The sequence below is a fragment of the Antedon bifida genome, chromosome 2, assembly GCF_963402885.1.
Source record: "Antedon bifida chromosome 2, ecAntBifi1.1, whole genome shotgun sequence".
Lineage (NCBI taxonomy): Eukaryota > Metazoa > Echinodermata > Crinoidea > Comatulida > Antedonidae > Antedon > Antedon bifida.
This window is the reverse complement of record NC_136227.1, coordinates 24,846,894-24,864,215: the sequence shown is the minus strand read 5'-3', so window position 1 is coordinate 24,864,215 and position 17,322 is coordinate 24,846,894. Positions and strand designations below refer to the sequence as shown.

Here is a 17,322-nt window from a genome sequence, read left to right as displayed (position 1 = left end):
TTGGCATTATAGAAATTGATTGAAATTAGAAATCCACTTGATAAAACAAAGGAAACACACCATTCTGACAGGAGCAAATGACCATTACAGTGACTGACACAGTCTAGATAAATATTCAATTTATTTGAGTTTCCAAGAACCTACCTTGTCTTATTTATGGTGGGTATAATGTAAATTTTGATCTCGTATGTAATTGTTTGAAATGTTATTTTTACCATTGGCCTTCGTGACTGCACATCGATCATTATTGATGCATAATATTGATATGTTGCGACGAATTTGACATTGTATATTGCTGATCTTCTTGTACATTACACTTCGTGTGTCACTTACATCCTTACCGATATACTTAATAAAATTTGATTTACTGGCTCCTGTGACAACACACTGGATCTATAATACAGCGATGTCATATGATTGGTAGCCCCCAAGAGGGGGTATCAGTAGAAATAAATATTATTATATTGTTAAATGTATACTCTGAATAAAACTGGGAAAGCTTTACTTAATTGTGTTGTGTGTAAAAAATTAGAATAAAAAGCGGGTCTCGTTATTTTCACTTTCAGGCCGAAACAATTTAAATTGAAACTTAGTAAAAAAGTGTAATTTATATCATGCGCTAACTTTCTGTTGAAAAAAATGCAATGTTCCACGCGCGTTTAAAAATTAAGAATAAGAAAAATCTATTTCTAATTAATAACTTTCTACGCGTTTCATGTCATTTTAAGCATGTACAATTTTCCACGTGCGCGCAATTGTTTATGCAGCCGGTGCGCACGTAGCGTTAAAAACATATTTTGTTTACGTGAATTATGTTTTTCCAGCCTTTTCTAGTATTTTTACCAAATTTGAAACCATTTCAACTTAAAATCACGTCATATGAGCCCGTCGAATTAGTTTCTAAAATAAACGGTGAAATTTATTTTTATTGCATATTCTGGAAGAAAGTGATGAGTTGTAGATATCGGATCATGCATCAATATGGCTAGCTAACCGGACATTGTGACGTTATCGTATGGCCACCTGATTAAAAAATATAGGATTTTTGCTATAGGCTTGGTGAAATTCAGTCCAAAATACGCAGAATTTTTTCCAAAATACGTAAGCTTGAGGGCGCTATACTAATCCAAAATACGCGAGTCTTTCCAAAATACATCAACTTGAGGGCGCTATTCAATTTCCTAAATAAGCAAATTCTCCAAAATAATTTTTGGGGCACTTGTTTAAAAATACTTCAACTTGAGGCCACTATTAATTTTCTAAAGTAGGAAAATTATCCAAGTAGGAAAATTATCCAACTTAAAACAAATTTTGTAGCGCTATTAATTTTCTACAATAAGAAAGTTAACAATAAAGGTTTTTAATTATTATTATTTACTTTACATCAAAATTTAAGATGATATTATAGTTTGAGGATCATAATAATATTATATTTAGATCTCTCTCGCTCAACCGAACCATTTTAAACTGTTTTAACTATGGGTATTTTTCCGACGTTTTCGTGTAAAAAAATAATTACTTTACTTCTTCTAACCAATTATTGATATTATATTAATTACAATACCATATGCTTTTTATTATTATATATTATATGAAATAACTATTATGGTAGATTTTAAATTAGGTAACTTGTATTAGAGCATAAGTTTAAATTGAAAGCGATGTTGGTCTGTCGAGCTCGGGAAAAATATCAATTTTGTAGATCACCAAATATATAACAAATACATATGACTATAATTGTACATGCTGTTTTTGTAGCCGGTTTATGCCTAATTTAAACTAGCTACGTCTAGCAATGCAATCGTACATCGTTCAGACATTATTAATGTATATTATAGGCACTGCCTATTGACTGATGTTGGAACATATTTGTTTTTATTCAGTAATAAATGATTACATTGAAAAATAATAATTGGCTACTCTATGGCATTTTATTTACAAACAATTCTGCCTTCCAATAATTTCATTTATAACTAAAATGTACTTGTTTGTTTTACTCGAAGAAACTTTTTTTTCATACATTAAACTGTAATTTTACCTTACACTCTCAATAATATTAATGATACATTTGGAAAGGCTCTCGTATTTTGGAAAAAGTTTGCCGCCCTCAAGTTGATGTATTTTGGAAAATTACTAGCGGTCCCAAATTGACGTATTTTGGACAAATCGCGCATTTTGGAAAATGAATAGCACCCTCAATTGGACGTATTTTGGACAATTCACTTATTTTGGATAATTTATAGCGCCCTCAAGTTGACGTATTTTGGAAAGACTGGCGTATTTTGGATTCGTATAGCGCCCTCAAGTTGACGTATTTTGGAAACAATTCTGCGTATTTTGGACTGATGTTCACACCAACCCGACTCGCAGATTTTTGTCTCTTTCGTGATAGCTCATCACATTTACTAGAGCGCATCTCCGCTTATCCGTACCTCATTTTCCTCAAGATTTTGATATTGTCTAGGACAATCAATTATATTTCCAATGATTTCGCATTTTTTAAATTGTGATGATGACGTCATCATGTTCAAAAGCGTGAATAACTTGGGTGACTTATTTTCATCATTACAATAATTTCAAAAGGCCTATGTTATAAATTCTCAGAATAAAAAGTGACACTCATGATTAAAACGTTTTCTAGAAGCTGCTGAATTGTAGATACGAATTCATGAACAAATTTTACGCATCTAGTTGATTCGCAACTGTTTATATAGGGCCGCGATAAGAGACATTGTGATCAAAGAGCGTGTTTGATTGATTTTTAAATAAAAAAAACGTGCTCTACTCTTTGAACTCTTTTTCTACTTACCTATATCAAGCTATTTTTTGTAATTCGCCCTCTTCTTTTTTTACTTTTTTAAAATTATTATTTCAGTATGTTTTGTAGCCTTTTTTATTTTGTAACATTAGGCCTATGGGTGGTCCACACTCTGTCGGCAAGAGCACACTTTTTAGATTTTTTGACATATTTCGAATATATGCCAGCTACCAAGATAATAGGTTAGCATACTTTCGTCGTCTTTTAAAAGCTGCTTTATAGTACTGCTTGTAGTTTTTATTTACCTACTGTGAAGTAGCTGACACATCAATAAAACACCTAAAGATGACTAAAGACATCGCTACTACTAATTAAATTACGATTTACAATCTAGTACTATATTTTTCAACAGCTAGCCCTTTGCGCCATTAGTACGTTTGTTTGCTAAACTTAATTCCTGTAACGCAAGCGAATTGATCAATAAAGTGACAGTTCGGAAAATCCATTACGTCGTGATTGGTCAAATTAATTGCGTTGCGATTACGTCATTGCGTCCCATAGATTAGAAACCTTAACCGTTAGGAACTCTGAAACAAACTTGTTTATACCTTGATTTTCTCTTTGTAATATTGATTGTTGTTATTGTTCTCAAATAGGTCACATTTTTGGAGCAGGAAATGTAAATTGGTTTAGACGTTCTGCATTCAACGGGTGTTCTTATTGGTGTGCTGAACAAAATTGCTGAAACCGGCATTAAAGTAAGATAGCATGGAACAAATAAAGGAAAGTATTAAGAAGAAGTCAAACCTTGTCGGAAATAACCCAATACCTGTGTATGTTCTAGAGTTGCAAGAAGTTGTAAGAAATGAAGCAGATCACGTCTACAAAAAAGTGTTCGGAAATAGTGAAAGACAAACTACCGAAAAAGTAATCATGGTTGTAGGTGCAACTGGAGCAGGGAAATCAACCTTTATTAATGGGATGATCAATTATGTATTTGGTATAAAATGGGGGGATCCTTATCGCTTTAAGCTGATTGATGAACAATTAGTTCATTCACAGGCACGTGCACATACATCATCCTTAACATCCTACACAATTCATTATCAGGAAGGTTTCCAGGTTCCTTATACTCTGACAATTATTGATACTCCTGGATTTGGTGACACAGCAGGCATCGGCCGAGACAAAGAAATAACAAAGCAAATACACAGCTTCTTTTCCACTAAAGGTATAGGTGGTATCGACCATATAGATGCCGTGGGATTTGTGGTTCAAGCTTCATTACCACGACTCACGCCAACTCAGAATTATATTTTTCAATCAATGTTGTCAATATTTGGGAAAGATATTAAGGATAACATACTTATCCTAGCCACTTTTGCAGATAGCCATGGCAACCCACCAGTTAAGGCAGCTATCAATGCAGCCGAGCTCCCATATAATGTAATTTTCAATTTCAACAATTCTGCATTGTTTGTTAAAAATAGTTGTGCGGTGGACGACTCAGATGAAGAAGAAGATGAAGGAGGATTTCAGCGTTTGCACTGGAAAATGGGAAGAAAAAGTTTTAAACGTTTCTTTGATAAGCTGGGAGTAATTGAGCCCAAAAGCTTATTGTTGACCAAGGAAGTCTTAGACGAGCGCAGTCGAGTGGAAGCCGACATCGCTGGTCTACGGGTTACAATCAAATCAGCAAAAACTAAACTTAGTCAACTGCATACAGAAACAGATTTGCTCGAGAAACACAAGAGCGATATCGAAGCGAATAAACATTTTCAGTACACAGTACAAGAGGAGGTAGTTGTTAAAAGAAAAGTTAGTGAAAACGTCACCAACTGTATGCTATGCGACATGACATGTCACCACCCTTGTCTTTTAAAAGGCAACTGGTTCAAATTCACGTGTAAGGCTATGTCGTGGGATGGTAAATGTCGTATTTGCCCTGGTAAATGTAGCTGGAACATGCACGAGAATACTGGAATTAAATTTGAGATGGAGAAACATGATATCAAGAAAGACTCTATCGATATAAAGAAGCGTTACGAAGCTGCAAAAGGTGCAAAAATGACTGCTGAGCAAATCGTTAAGAAGCATAAAGAAGAATGCGATATTGTACAGTTTCAAATTCTGGAATAGACAGAAGATATTCGTAAAAGTGTGAATAATCTTCGAGAGATTTCTCTTACTAAAAACCCATTGTCATCAGTTGATTATATCAATCTCCAAATCGAAGTTGAAGAGAAAGAAAATGGAATTACTGAATATTACAGACAGCTATTGGATTTAAAAGAGCAGGCAGAATTCCTAATGAGTGTCCAAAGAGATGATTTTGATCCGTTAACAGAGTACAAACAAACATTACTCAAAGATGAAAGAGGTAATATCATGGAATTCAGGAAGTGGATGAAGATGGTGGGAAAGTAATAATCGCAAATGTCGATTTAACATCTTTCAGATAGCGAGTACATAGCCGAGTAAATTTCTATCGTCTTGGCATCGAGCACAGCTTACTTTATAGTACATTTAGCGTACCTAGCTTACGGGACATTCTATTTGTAATATTTAACAATGTACACGTAATCAAAAAACTAATATTATTTAGAAATACACAACCACCCATACAATTGTTTGTGTAATAATAAAAAGCAAAAATATGGTAACATAATTATCATCTACGTTTAAAAAAACGAAAGAGTCAAGTAATTTATAATTCTGATTATTTGTTTTCATCTCTTCAGTGATGATATTATAGGCTTACCGAGTTAGTAATAATGGTGCTATTAGACGGCTGTAAACCTAAGGCTATACAAACTTTATACTACAGCAACTCACGCTGTCTACTACTACATCGCACGTGCTTTACGTCCTATAGATTCCAAGATTTCTTTAATAGTTTTTCCAGCCATTTTAGTCATAAACAATGGTGCTATAAAATGCAAATAAAATGTTATTTAGGCCTACTTACTCATATTATAAATTCCTATTTTCGCATTCGGTGTACCGTATTTTAATTTATATTCTATTTCCGACTCAATTTCTATACATCATAATCATTTTTATCCTTTTTATTTCTATTGTTGGCTCAAACACATAATACTATATTTATCACTTATTTAAACAAAATCGTAACCTAATCTAGTTTTTTATTATATGCATTACCTCATAGTAATCATAACTTGTTTGTTTTTTATTTATCACAATTAGGCCTACATCATTAACCACTGACATATAATTCATAACCGAAAGATAAAGTGTTCCAGCTATTAATTGATTTAAATAATAACTATTGAAATAGTTATGTTTTCAAAATATTTCCATGGTGTCTTATCATCTTATCAGTGATCCGAATACTACTCTAATCCCACATTGTAATTGGCGCACATGAGTTTTCTTATTCTTATTTTCGCAAATTAATTAAACATATATTAATCTTTATTATTACATTTTATGATACATGCTGACATTATATACTTTTTGAAAGTGCTGGTTTTACAATTGTAACTCTTCTGAATGATGTCCAGGTTTCAGGTTATTTCCAAATTCTTCAACCTTTTCTTTATTTCTTTTCTTCAAGAAATTGTGTAACACAACCAGATTGTACATAGTGTAAATTTCATTCGTTAAAAAAAAAAAAAATCGACGGCACTCTACAGCTATAAGTTAATGGAAACAACTTTCAAATACAATTAAAACGCTGACAATAGCAGCTTATTGAACTAATTAGGTCAATATTATAGTAAAGATCTTCATAACATTTTAACAATTTTATATCGCTTGAATTTAAAATGTAATCCAGCGGAAACAAACCGAGTTGTAATTCTAGTCAAAATCATTTCAACATATAAAACCTCGTTAATATAATTTTACTGATTATTGATGTAGATGGGATCAATGATGCACTTGTAACAGACTCGTTGTTGTAAAAAAAAAACATATGAATGAATTTTTTTCTTTCATTTTTTCTTGGTATGATTCAAGAAACATTTATTATATTATAGTCTTTGGACCAAATAATATATTATGTAACAATTAAATAAATAATATTAGAGTGCGTTTAAGAATTCTGTTCTACGTTTAAATGAAAAAAATTAATATTTTCCAAGCTTAGTAATGAGATCAGTATTTGTAGTAGACATAAGCTAAATATATTTTAATTTAGATATGTTATTTCCGTTTTTTGTGTGTTAGTTACTCTTTACTTGTACACCTAGGTGGAGAGAGACAAACATAAGTAAAGTGTATTGCCTAAAGGCCCATTACACTAGGACGATAACGATCAACGATAAATAGATAAACATAAATTTGTCTTACATAAAATAAATTGGAAAAGTTTTCGTTTTAGAACTATAGGAAAATCATTTATGCTGTCAGTCATTGATAAAAATCCGATCAAATGACGTCATGATCAATAAAAACAACAATCGTTGTATTGCCACGATATTATTGCTCTCAACTGATGATGAAGTCTTTTAATTGGACATGTGAACATTTAATTTTCATCAAAGGAAGCATAGATGGTTCTCCTATAGTTCTAGGATGAAAATTGTTTAGATTTCCTTTGTTTTATGTATGAAAAATGTATATTTATCTATTTAACGTCGATCGTTATCGTCGTAGTGTAAATGGACGTTATCGTCCTAGTGTACAAGAAATGCGACGAGCGTTGGATTCGAACCAACGATCCAATGTCCAGCACATTGTGGTAAAGTATAACTTTGTGGTACAAAGTGGTATAACACAAGTAGGTAAATGTATGGGCCCTGGCCTTACATGATTATTTTGTGATGTTTCATGGTGGTCCTAAAATTATGTACGCAAAAAATATCGCTTCCAGTGTAATATTAAATTACTAAAACAAATTGTAGTTTACGTAAAGTTGAATATCTAAAACAAATAAATTGTAGTTCAACGACTCAGTTGAATTGAACTAAAATCACATTGTAGTTCACGTAAAAGTAAAGGCCTTCAATAATAGTTAAATTACCAAACAAATTGTAGTTCACGTAAAGTAAAGGCCTTTAATCAATATAATTAATTAGTTGAATATCTAAAACAAATAAGATATAGTTCACGATTCAGTTGAATCACTAAAATCATATTGTAGTTCACGTCAAAGTAAAGGCCTTCAATAATTAAATAAATAATTAGTTACTAACTAAAATCTAATTGTAATTAGGACGTAAAGTAAAAGCCTGTCATTATTATTATTTTTCACGAATAAAAATATTGAATGTCGCCACCAACGGCCTGTTTTGCGGGAAGTCACGGAACCTGGAAGCCAGTGATCCGCGCGTGTGTGTGAAAATAACCCTGTGATATCCACCCATTTCGGTAGGAAACGCTAAAATTTGTCGTTGTGAAAGACAAAAATAGAACAATAGCGTAGTACTGAAAACTAATGTTATCAAATTTACGTTTCGCGATACATCTACGATAGATGAGGTAGGTATCAAAGGGGGAGATTTTCCCCAAAGTTTTTCCATTGTGCTCGTCTATGTTAGAATTAAGCATAATTTATTATATAGATAATGTAAATACACATTAACCATTTTAAATCGCCATTTGAAGCGCAAATGTCATACTTCCAGTGTGGGTACTGTTAGATATATAAACAAATATAAAAATAAATGTTAGTACTGACAGTTGCTTTTCAACGTTTGTATAGATTAGCATACCAAAAATATAAACGTCAAAGTAGTGTATCTTTACATCTACTTTACAATTCGACTATGACAGTTTCAACATAGTATTACATCACAAATGTTGTATTAGTGCTATATTATTTATAAATCATGAAAACAAATATTTCAATACTGAGTGGATAAAAGAATATATTCAAAAAGTGTTCCTCTTTGCACCCATCCTCTTTCCCAACCCTCAACCCTAATGTTGTATACAAAACACAAATTGGGTTTTTTTAAATTTGACTCATTTTCAGACAAGTTATTCCCAGCGCGCTAATTCAGTTGACTACAATACGAATCACCGTGTCTCTTTATTCGTTCCTGTAAAAAAAATATATTTTGTAGTCCTGCAGTACGTACATTTGAAATCGCCAGTATTTTTTTACGCTGAAATGACTATATTCGAGAACCATCTGTGGGCATGACCTAGACATATCATCTAATTTATGGAATTGGTAACAACAAATAATAATGTTGACGTCATATTTTTAGATTGTAATAAAGCTTTTGACAGCGTTCCACATAGAAGACTACTTATGAAACTGTAAAGCTACGGCATAAAAAGACAATTTTTATCATGGATAACAGATTATTTGAACAACCGACAAAAAGAGTAAAGGTACGCGAGGTTTCTTCTGGTTGGGTTTGTGTTTTTTGGGTTTAAAAAGGCACACACCTCCTATCTAAACAAACAAATGTAAGAAAAGACAACAAAAACTGGTAAATACAACCAACCAAAACCCCATAGGCTGACGACCAATTTGACTATTTTGCTCTGATATACTATATTTAAGAAAAATATATATTTTCATTAATGGTAAACATAATGATATGCCAATGGCTTTTATCTGTAAAAGGCAAACATAGTTTTACGATAGCCCACATCCTAATCATATCAAACTTCCATTACGTTCTAGAAATGTTATTGCTTTCGCTAAAATGTATTGTTTAGTTTTTATGATCAGCAATGAAAGAACATGGAATAATTGAACACATGTTATTACAATTCGTGTGCATTTTGTTTATAGGTTTACATGACATCTTTACAAAATTACTGACGCATAACCCTAATATTAGGCGTGTGCAGGATGACTCCAATGCGATAGTATTCCTTATTTTAAAATATATTCATATTTTAAAATATTTTAAAATAAAAAAAACAAACAAATGTTATAACATTCGGACTGAATCACCAGAATTAGGGAAAAAAATATATGTGTGTATGTGGGTGTGCAGATATAATGCGAATACTCTCAGTGTACGTCATACAATGCATTTAATGCATGTCATTAAGTATAAAGGCACAGTTAATGAGTATTACAATAAGTTTGTAATTTTAATTAATATAAAATTGGTTTTGTAAATAGATTATTTAATTTTATTAAAACATGTTAAGAAGTAGGCCTACTGTAAACAAGGCCAGCAGCCATAAGTCGCTTGCTAAAACGCATAGTGATACCCGACCGACCGACATAGTGAACTATAGAGTAAAAATACCTTAATATTTAGTAACTATATAGAAAAGAATTCTAAATGAAATATAAATGAATGTGATTTAACAAAAATAATGTCCAGTAATGGTATGATAAAAAGGTTAAAATTATAGAGAGAAAAAAACAAAAGATAATGAAAAAAGGTAGAAAATGTTTAGAAATTAGGCCTATGTAATCATTATTATTCATGAAACATTGAAGTAATAAAGGTGGTGGTGAAAAAGAATAAAAATAAGTAATACATTGAAGTTAGAATTATTATAATATAGTTTATGTTTCCATCTTATATTTTCTCTATACATAAAACTTTGCAAGTGATTAAAAAAAATGCCATGCAGATAATACGTTTAGTTTATGTATTAAAGAGCGTATGTTTTGTTAAAATTAAGACGTTTCTCTATCATTTTTAACAACATTATCTTAAATAAGTTTTTTCCTTTCTCCTACGTTATATAACATTATGCAGTCTACCTCAATAAATGTAATATTAACGATACCACCATTATATCTATCCAGAAAGAGTCAGTCTCCACGGTCCAATAAAATCACATGTACGGCTTTATCATTCAGATAATTTTTATGACAACGATATTACATCGATATGATGTATTATTACCCTTTATTTACTTTTTTTTTATAAGACAAACATTTTGAATACAATGGCATTAACATGCAGTGTGGTGTGACAGGTATGTATTTACATTTTAAATAACAAAACTGTCAAATCTTCAAATAAAGTAGGAAGTAAGAACGATTTTTCAAATAAACTTATCGCCCTCTTACGTCTGTTGTTAATATCAATGTCTTCGTTTTATCGACACGATTGTTCATTGTAGTAAGCGATGGAAAAGTATATTACTTCATCCGTATGAATCAACATAATTTGTCTTGAGAAGGTCCAACAAAGTGCAGCTAGATGGAATACTAAGAGGTTTCGCAGAACCTAAAGTGTCAATAACATGATGGAAGAACTGAAATTGAACAAACAACAGAGCGGGAGAAAGTAGCTAGACATCGTACAGCAATTTTATTTTATTTATTTATTTCAACAATATTTTATGAGGGTGATTCATCCAGCATAAGCTGATCATTAGGGACCCTCAAACAATACAAACAGTAAATACAAAATAAGCTATAAAAATACAAAATTAACAAAGATATAACAAATAAAAAAATATATATAAATATAAATATACAGCATTATAAACTTTGTTTTGCCTCCACGAAAAAACCGAATTTAAAAATGACAAGGGTTTTGCATCTCAAACAGTTCTCATACAAAGCCTACAGAACTGACGACCGGTTCTGGTCCTTCTTTCCTCGCGCTGTGAGAGAGTGGAATGAGGAATGTGAAAACCATCACAACAAAATAGAAGTTCCATTTCCTAGGCAGAGGTTTAGATAGTGCATCTAAATTCGGACAAGACAAAACTGCCAAGTCGAATGACTCGAAATGTAAAAATTTAAACTAATAATTAATAAAATTAGAAAAATAATATAAAAAGAAAATAAGATGACAAAAATAAAATAAGACATACATCAAAACAATAAAAAATAAACCCAAAACCAGCTTTGAAGATTTTTACCACAATGACAAGTTTCGTGATAATCAACATGATGATGATTGTGGAAACTCATAACGATGAAGATGAAGAGAGAGCGATTACCACTTATTCAGGGAGAGAATTTCAGAAATTAATGATTCTTTGAATGTTAATCTTCTGTGAGATTATTTATTATATAGGCAAATAAGTATTTGCCTTTTAAACAATCTATAATGAATGTCTTCTAGTTCTGATAAAATTCAATTTGGTAAAAAAATCAGATATTGGTCTACAGTCTAAAACTATTTTGTTCAAAATGAGTCGTTGGATAATCTGGTTTTCGGATTTCGGGAACAAGTTTGGTCGCTCTTCGTTGTACTATTCACAAGAATGTCGACATCTATAGCATTGGATTGAATTTTAAACACTACACATTTAAACCATACAAATATAGCACTACAAACACAACCACCTCAGTAAAATCCTAATGTATATCTGTAAACAATTTATGTGCATTAGTGTTAACTTAAAGACCCATTCCCTACAATTTGTGACCTTTTCTAAAAATAATGCATATTTGATTACTTTAAAAACATTAAACCAATGAACTGCCTAAGTAGCTCACGGTGAATGGCACTGTCGTGGACGGTATTTAGGCCTAGCCCAGCTAGGCTTAGTTGTGTAGGCCCAGCTGCTGGACATCGGCAACGTAAGAACATCGTACGCTAGCTATAGGCCTAGCCTGACGTTGTATTATAGTTGCTGCATTAATTAATTGTCTTTCTGTTTATGCCAGAATCCGTTGATACAAATTGGGGAAACCCGGTATTTTCGCTGAAATTTGGCCTCACGATCGATCTAAAAGTGGGTGAATTACAGAAGAAAAACGAAAATATCAATCCGCTTGCAATGCATGTTAGTATTTATAGCGGGCCGCTTAAATGTTTAGAATCGACTTATTTTCACATTTTTAACAGTTTAAAGACGAAACAAATTATCTCAATAGGACCATATAGTATTTATTTTTACATTAATTACATTTTTTCTGAAAATCGTAGGTAATGGGACTTTAATATTTGTTACCTACCAGAGTGGACGAGTACCTCTAGTCCACCCTGGTCACAAAGCCAAACCAACGAAGAGTAAATAATGTCGTCGTACCTGGCCAAACGATACGTATACTGTACCCTGCACACACTGGGCCTAAGCTCGGCACCATGACTTCCTTTGTTTTCCTTCCATCTCTAAATATACAGTAAGTTTATTTTCATTATAGTCAATTTATAAATACTTAAAAATAACATTTTAAAATGATAAATGTCTCATTGAACGACGGAGAATTAATATTCATATAGGATTCCGGCCTTTGAATAAGTACATAGGTTAACCAGGGAAGAGTAATTTAATTCTTCCCTGGGTTAACGCATTAGTGCATTGATAATGACGTCTTTAAAAAAATACAGTTGGTCAGGAATGATTCACTTTACAATGTAAACATTGAGAAGACCCCGTGTATAAACGTATATGAACATTATCGTCTACAACGGTATTATTATTAGTCTAACTCAATACAATCGTAGACGTAGGTTCGCCATTTGCCATTATAATTTAATTTGCTTTCGAAGAACAATTATAAATTAACAACGTTCAATAACAAAATCAGATCCTGAAGGCATTGCAAAATAATAATACAATTTACATGAAATTAATCTATACATTAAACACAGTATTGTCTGTGTAAATCCAATTAGTGTACCTAGCATGTAGGCCTCCTATAAGAACAATTATTGTGTTGCAGTTGCACACTTTTTAATGTCTTGTGTACATGCATATTATATTACTTTAAAATCATTTAACCTGGTCATTCCTTGTCTAGTGTACGTTCTATGGTTAGTTATGATACCAAGAGAAAAGCAATGTACATGCAGATCTAAAGCTCTGTCTAACCTATGAAACTTTATGGGACACATCACATCACATTTTTTGTCACATAAACTTTGATAATGTAGTCAGAGCTTTTAAGCTAAAAAAACATTTGACTCGAACTGCAACTTAAAAGTTGTAGTTCGCGTCAAATGTTTTTTTGTAGACGCGTTTAAGGCCTGGCTTAGCTTTGTAGGCCCTACTCCTAGACTACTGGCTAAAAGCTGTAATGTACAGACATCTTCCCCTAGCGTTTTATCGTTGCTCATTTAAGTATCTCTCTTTTTTGGGCAGAGTTTAGTCGCGTGCAACTCAAACTTGAACACGCGACTGTTTCTGGAATTCTCGCTAAAATTTAACCGCTTACAGACGAAAATTAGCGCAATATGCCGAAATTGTGTTTATTGTTACATGCAGTTTGTAACCTTAAATTAGATCACAAAAACACAATGTATGTATATTTTGTTATTATTTTACGCATTCATACATAAATGTACACTTCTACAGTCTATTCGATGATCTTATGTGAACATAATTGGACCAAGCTGTTTAATTGAAATGTAATGTGCGAACCTAAATTGGTTATCTAACAATACTGCTATGAATTTTGCTTAAAATGTTGCACTTAAATATTGCTTTTTATACACTAATCAATCAATCGTCGGTGCCTCTATTACCGCCAAACGCCATTGTCTGACGCTATAGAAGTAATTACGAATAGCATACAAGGAGTTCAAATAGTGCGTTTAGAATTATCAAAAACCACACTTACTGCTCAGTTTACAAAGCGAACAGGAAATAAAGGGTTGTTGTTACAATTAATATAAAAAATAACATTGATTGTGTTTGTATTTATTATTTGACTTGTTAAATTGATTGTCGATTTTTTTATTTTGCACATTATCTAGGTATGTGTATAGGCCTATACATTTGGTGATGGCAAGATGTAAATTTCATGGGTTATGTTCTGTAAGAATTTATTGACATCGGTTACTATTAGTATGTGCTACTGTTATTACATGGGTTACTATTAGAGTATGGCGGTACTACCAGGGTACGAGTTACATTATTATTATTTTACTTTTCTAACATTTCATTATAATATACCGGTCAATTTTAAACCCTATATTAGGGGTTGGTGGAATCTGTCCATTATAGGTACTTCATTTGTCCATAATAAGTGTTTTTCCTGTCAATATATTGGTGTTGAGGGCGCCTATTGTGTTTATGTGTGCGTGCGCAATAGCAAAACATTTCATTACGAACCCGTGTACGAGCTCTCTAGAATAGGTTACTTCACGGTAAGCCAATAACAAGTTGTGATACCTTCCTATACATATGACGTTGTTTTAATTCATTTTTACAATTCTATTAGTAATAATCGACATGTATCTATTTTAAATGCGAACTACAATGCAATTAACTCTAACCATATCGTTGTTTATCTGTTTAGAAAATAATATTATTAATAGTAAACAAATAGATTTATGAGATACTCTTTATCATCACCATTAATTATCAATCTGTTATTTGAAAAGAAATTGTAATTGGCTATAAATGAAATAATATAGTAAAAGAAAGTTAGAGGATCGAGCATAATGAGTACATGTAGCGACTTCTCACGTTTACTAAAGGTAATGTCCACATGGAAAGGCAGACAAATCTCTATGAATGGATTATAATAATCGTTAAAGATTCAAGGTATTACATTTTACATTTGTAACATTTCTGTTAGCGTGTTTTGTACATGCAATGTATCACCTTATCAGTATTTCTAATGGCCATAAATGTGTGTCATTTGACATGCAAACGGTATTTTTCATTGTTCTGCACGTTCTTAATAACGCTGAACGGGACAGTCGAGGATAACGTTATGAGGTTATTGCGCCGTGGAGAATTCAGTTCAAGAAAACTAAAACACCATAAGCTATTCGCATGATAGCCGTGAGCTCAGTGAAGCGCGCCATGCAATTTAATATTGTTGTAGTATTGCATATATATACACCTGCTCAGTGGCCAAACTATTTCCACAAATTGTTATTAATGCTAGAATACTTGTTTAACTTTTTGAAGTATTTATTACGGCATATTTTATGTCTTGAAACGTATTTCTTGAATGTTTCAAACTATTATTAACAAAAACGATTTTAACGTTATTATTAAAGATATATTGTCCCCCTAAAAAAATATTTTTTTAAATTTTTTTGTTGAATATGTTATTTTAATGTCACATAATAGTTATTCACACTCACAAAAAATTGGATCTGAAAAAAATTTATTTACCTGAGAAAAATGTAATTTAAAGCAAAAAATGGTCAAATTAATTTAACTGTTTATTTTGTCTTTTTATAAGTGAAATAATTTTTTTCCCCCGTTTTTTTTCTTATGGAAGTGAACAACTTCATTAAAACTGCAAAATGGCCTATTCAAAGTCCGATTTTAAAAATCTTTAATTTTCATGATTTTGGGGGACAATACATCTTTAAGTATTACGTCCTAAACCGTTTCAATCTATCCACATACTGATCCACACACACCCTGTACACATTTGTTCAAAATATATTTACAGTTACTATACATTATTAAGTTTTTTTTATAACCATTTACAATCGGCATGAGAAGATAATTTTATACGCCTGCTTCTACAATTTCCATATTTATCGATCAAACGATTTTTAATTTATACATAATTAACCTATTATTGTTCTATGTTGTGCAATTTCTTTGACTTTGGGTCAGGCAGTGTTCACCATTAAAAGTAAAAATTACAAACAATTAATGTATATTCCGTTCTTGAATTTATATTCTATTGATTACTGTGTGACATAATGCCACAATACTTAATATCGATCGGAACAAGTAACGGAAAAGGGGACACCATACAATTCAGCATCTCATTAATATTACACGTGGTACCTGTATCATGTAAGGTTTCTACTAAATATGTGAAACACATGTGATATTGTATTACCAAATATTCTTCGGAAATAGATACAGTACCGAGAATCGGCCGGTTATTGTACCGTACTAGAATCGGCTGACAGTTCAACGATACACTACTCTCGGTTTCATTTACGAAGCCAGACCAGTAGACTATTAATGTCAGCGTTTTCAAGACAAATAAAACAATTTAAAACGAGAGCACTTGGATAATGTATGTGTTTGACCTTTAAATAAATGTCACTCTACATTCGAAACTACACAATAGGCAAATACTTGTTAAGCGTCACCTCCCTTCTCTGCTTTTCAAGCCACCTCTGTTTTTTAATTTTTGTTATATTTTTAACAATAAAATAATAATCGTAACATTCGATTATCGCAAACGTACAGGAACAATGTTATAGCATTAAATGGTTTTTTGAAGTTGAAATGATTATGATTCAGAGGTTCAAGTTGGTTTCTAATAATAAATAATATTACATAAGTTACATTGTCGGTAGTCCTGTCCATTAAAACGGTTAATGCGCATTTGAGTGAGTGGCCAAGCGGTTAAGACAGTGGAACCGTAAAACCTAGCCATAACATCTTTAGGCCTAAGGGTTCGAGCCTCACTCGCTCCATGTTTCTGGTAGAAGAACGAGTCTTCTCGTATAAGGGCTATAAACCGTAGGTCCAGTGTAGGCCTACACGGCTCATGTGCACTTTAAGAACCTAGTACGAGTAGGGGATTGTCGGCATCTGTTTAGGGTCACCTTTTACAAATACGGTTGAATACAAAAACATAAACATACAAATTTTATCAAATTAAATGAGAGGAAATTAATCAATTATAAACATTAATTACAAAAAAAAAATGAAATACACTGAATAACGAAGCAGAAATTGTCTATACCGTCCTTTACTTAGTACTTAACATGTTTAAGTTTGATTATAAATATCAGTAAAGAAAAAGAAAGAACCATGCAGGTAAGTAACGC

General features: G+C 32.1%; 1 protein-coding gene across 1 annotated transcript; it reads left to right on the top strand.

The window, feature by feature from the left end:
* Positions 1-3,526: 3,526 nt before the first annotated feature.
* Positions 3,527-4,897, top strand: LOC144835543 (uncharacterized). Its single transcript, XM_078690622.1, has one exon. It carries the CDS (start codon positions 3,527-3,529, stop codon positions 4,895-4,897), a length of 1,371 nt encoding a protein of 456 aa, XP_078546748.1.
* The last annotated feature ends 12,425 nt before the right edge of the window (positions 4,898-17,322 follow it).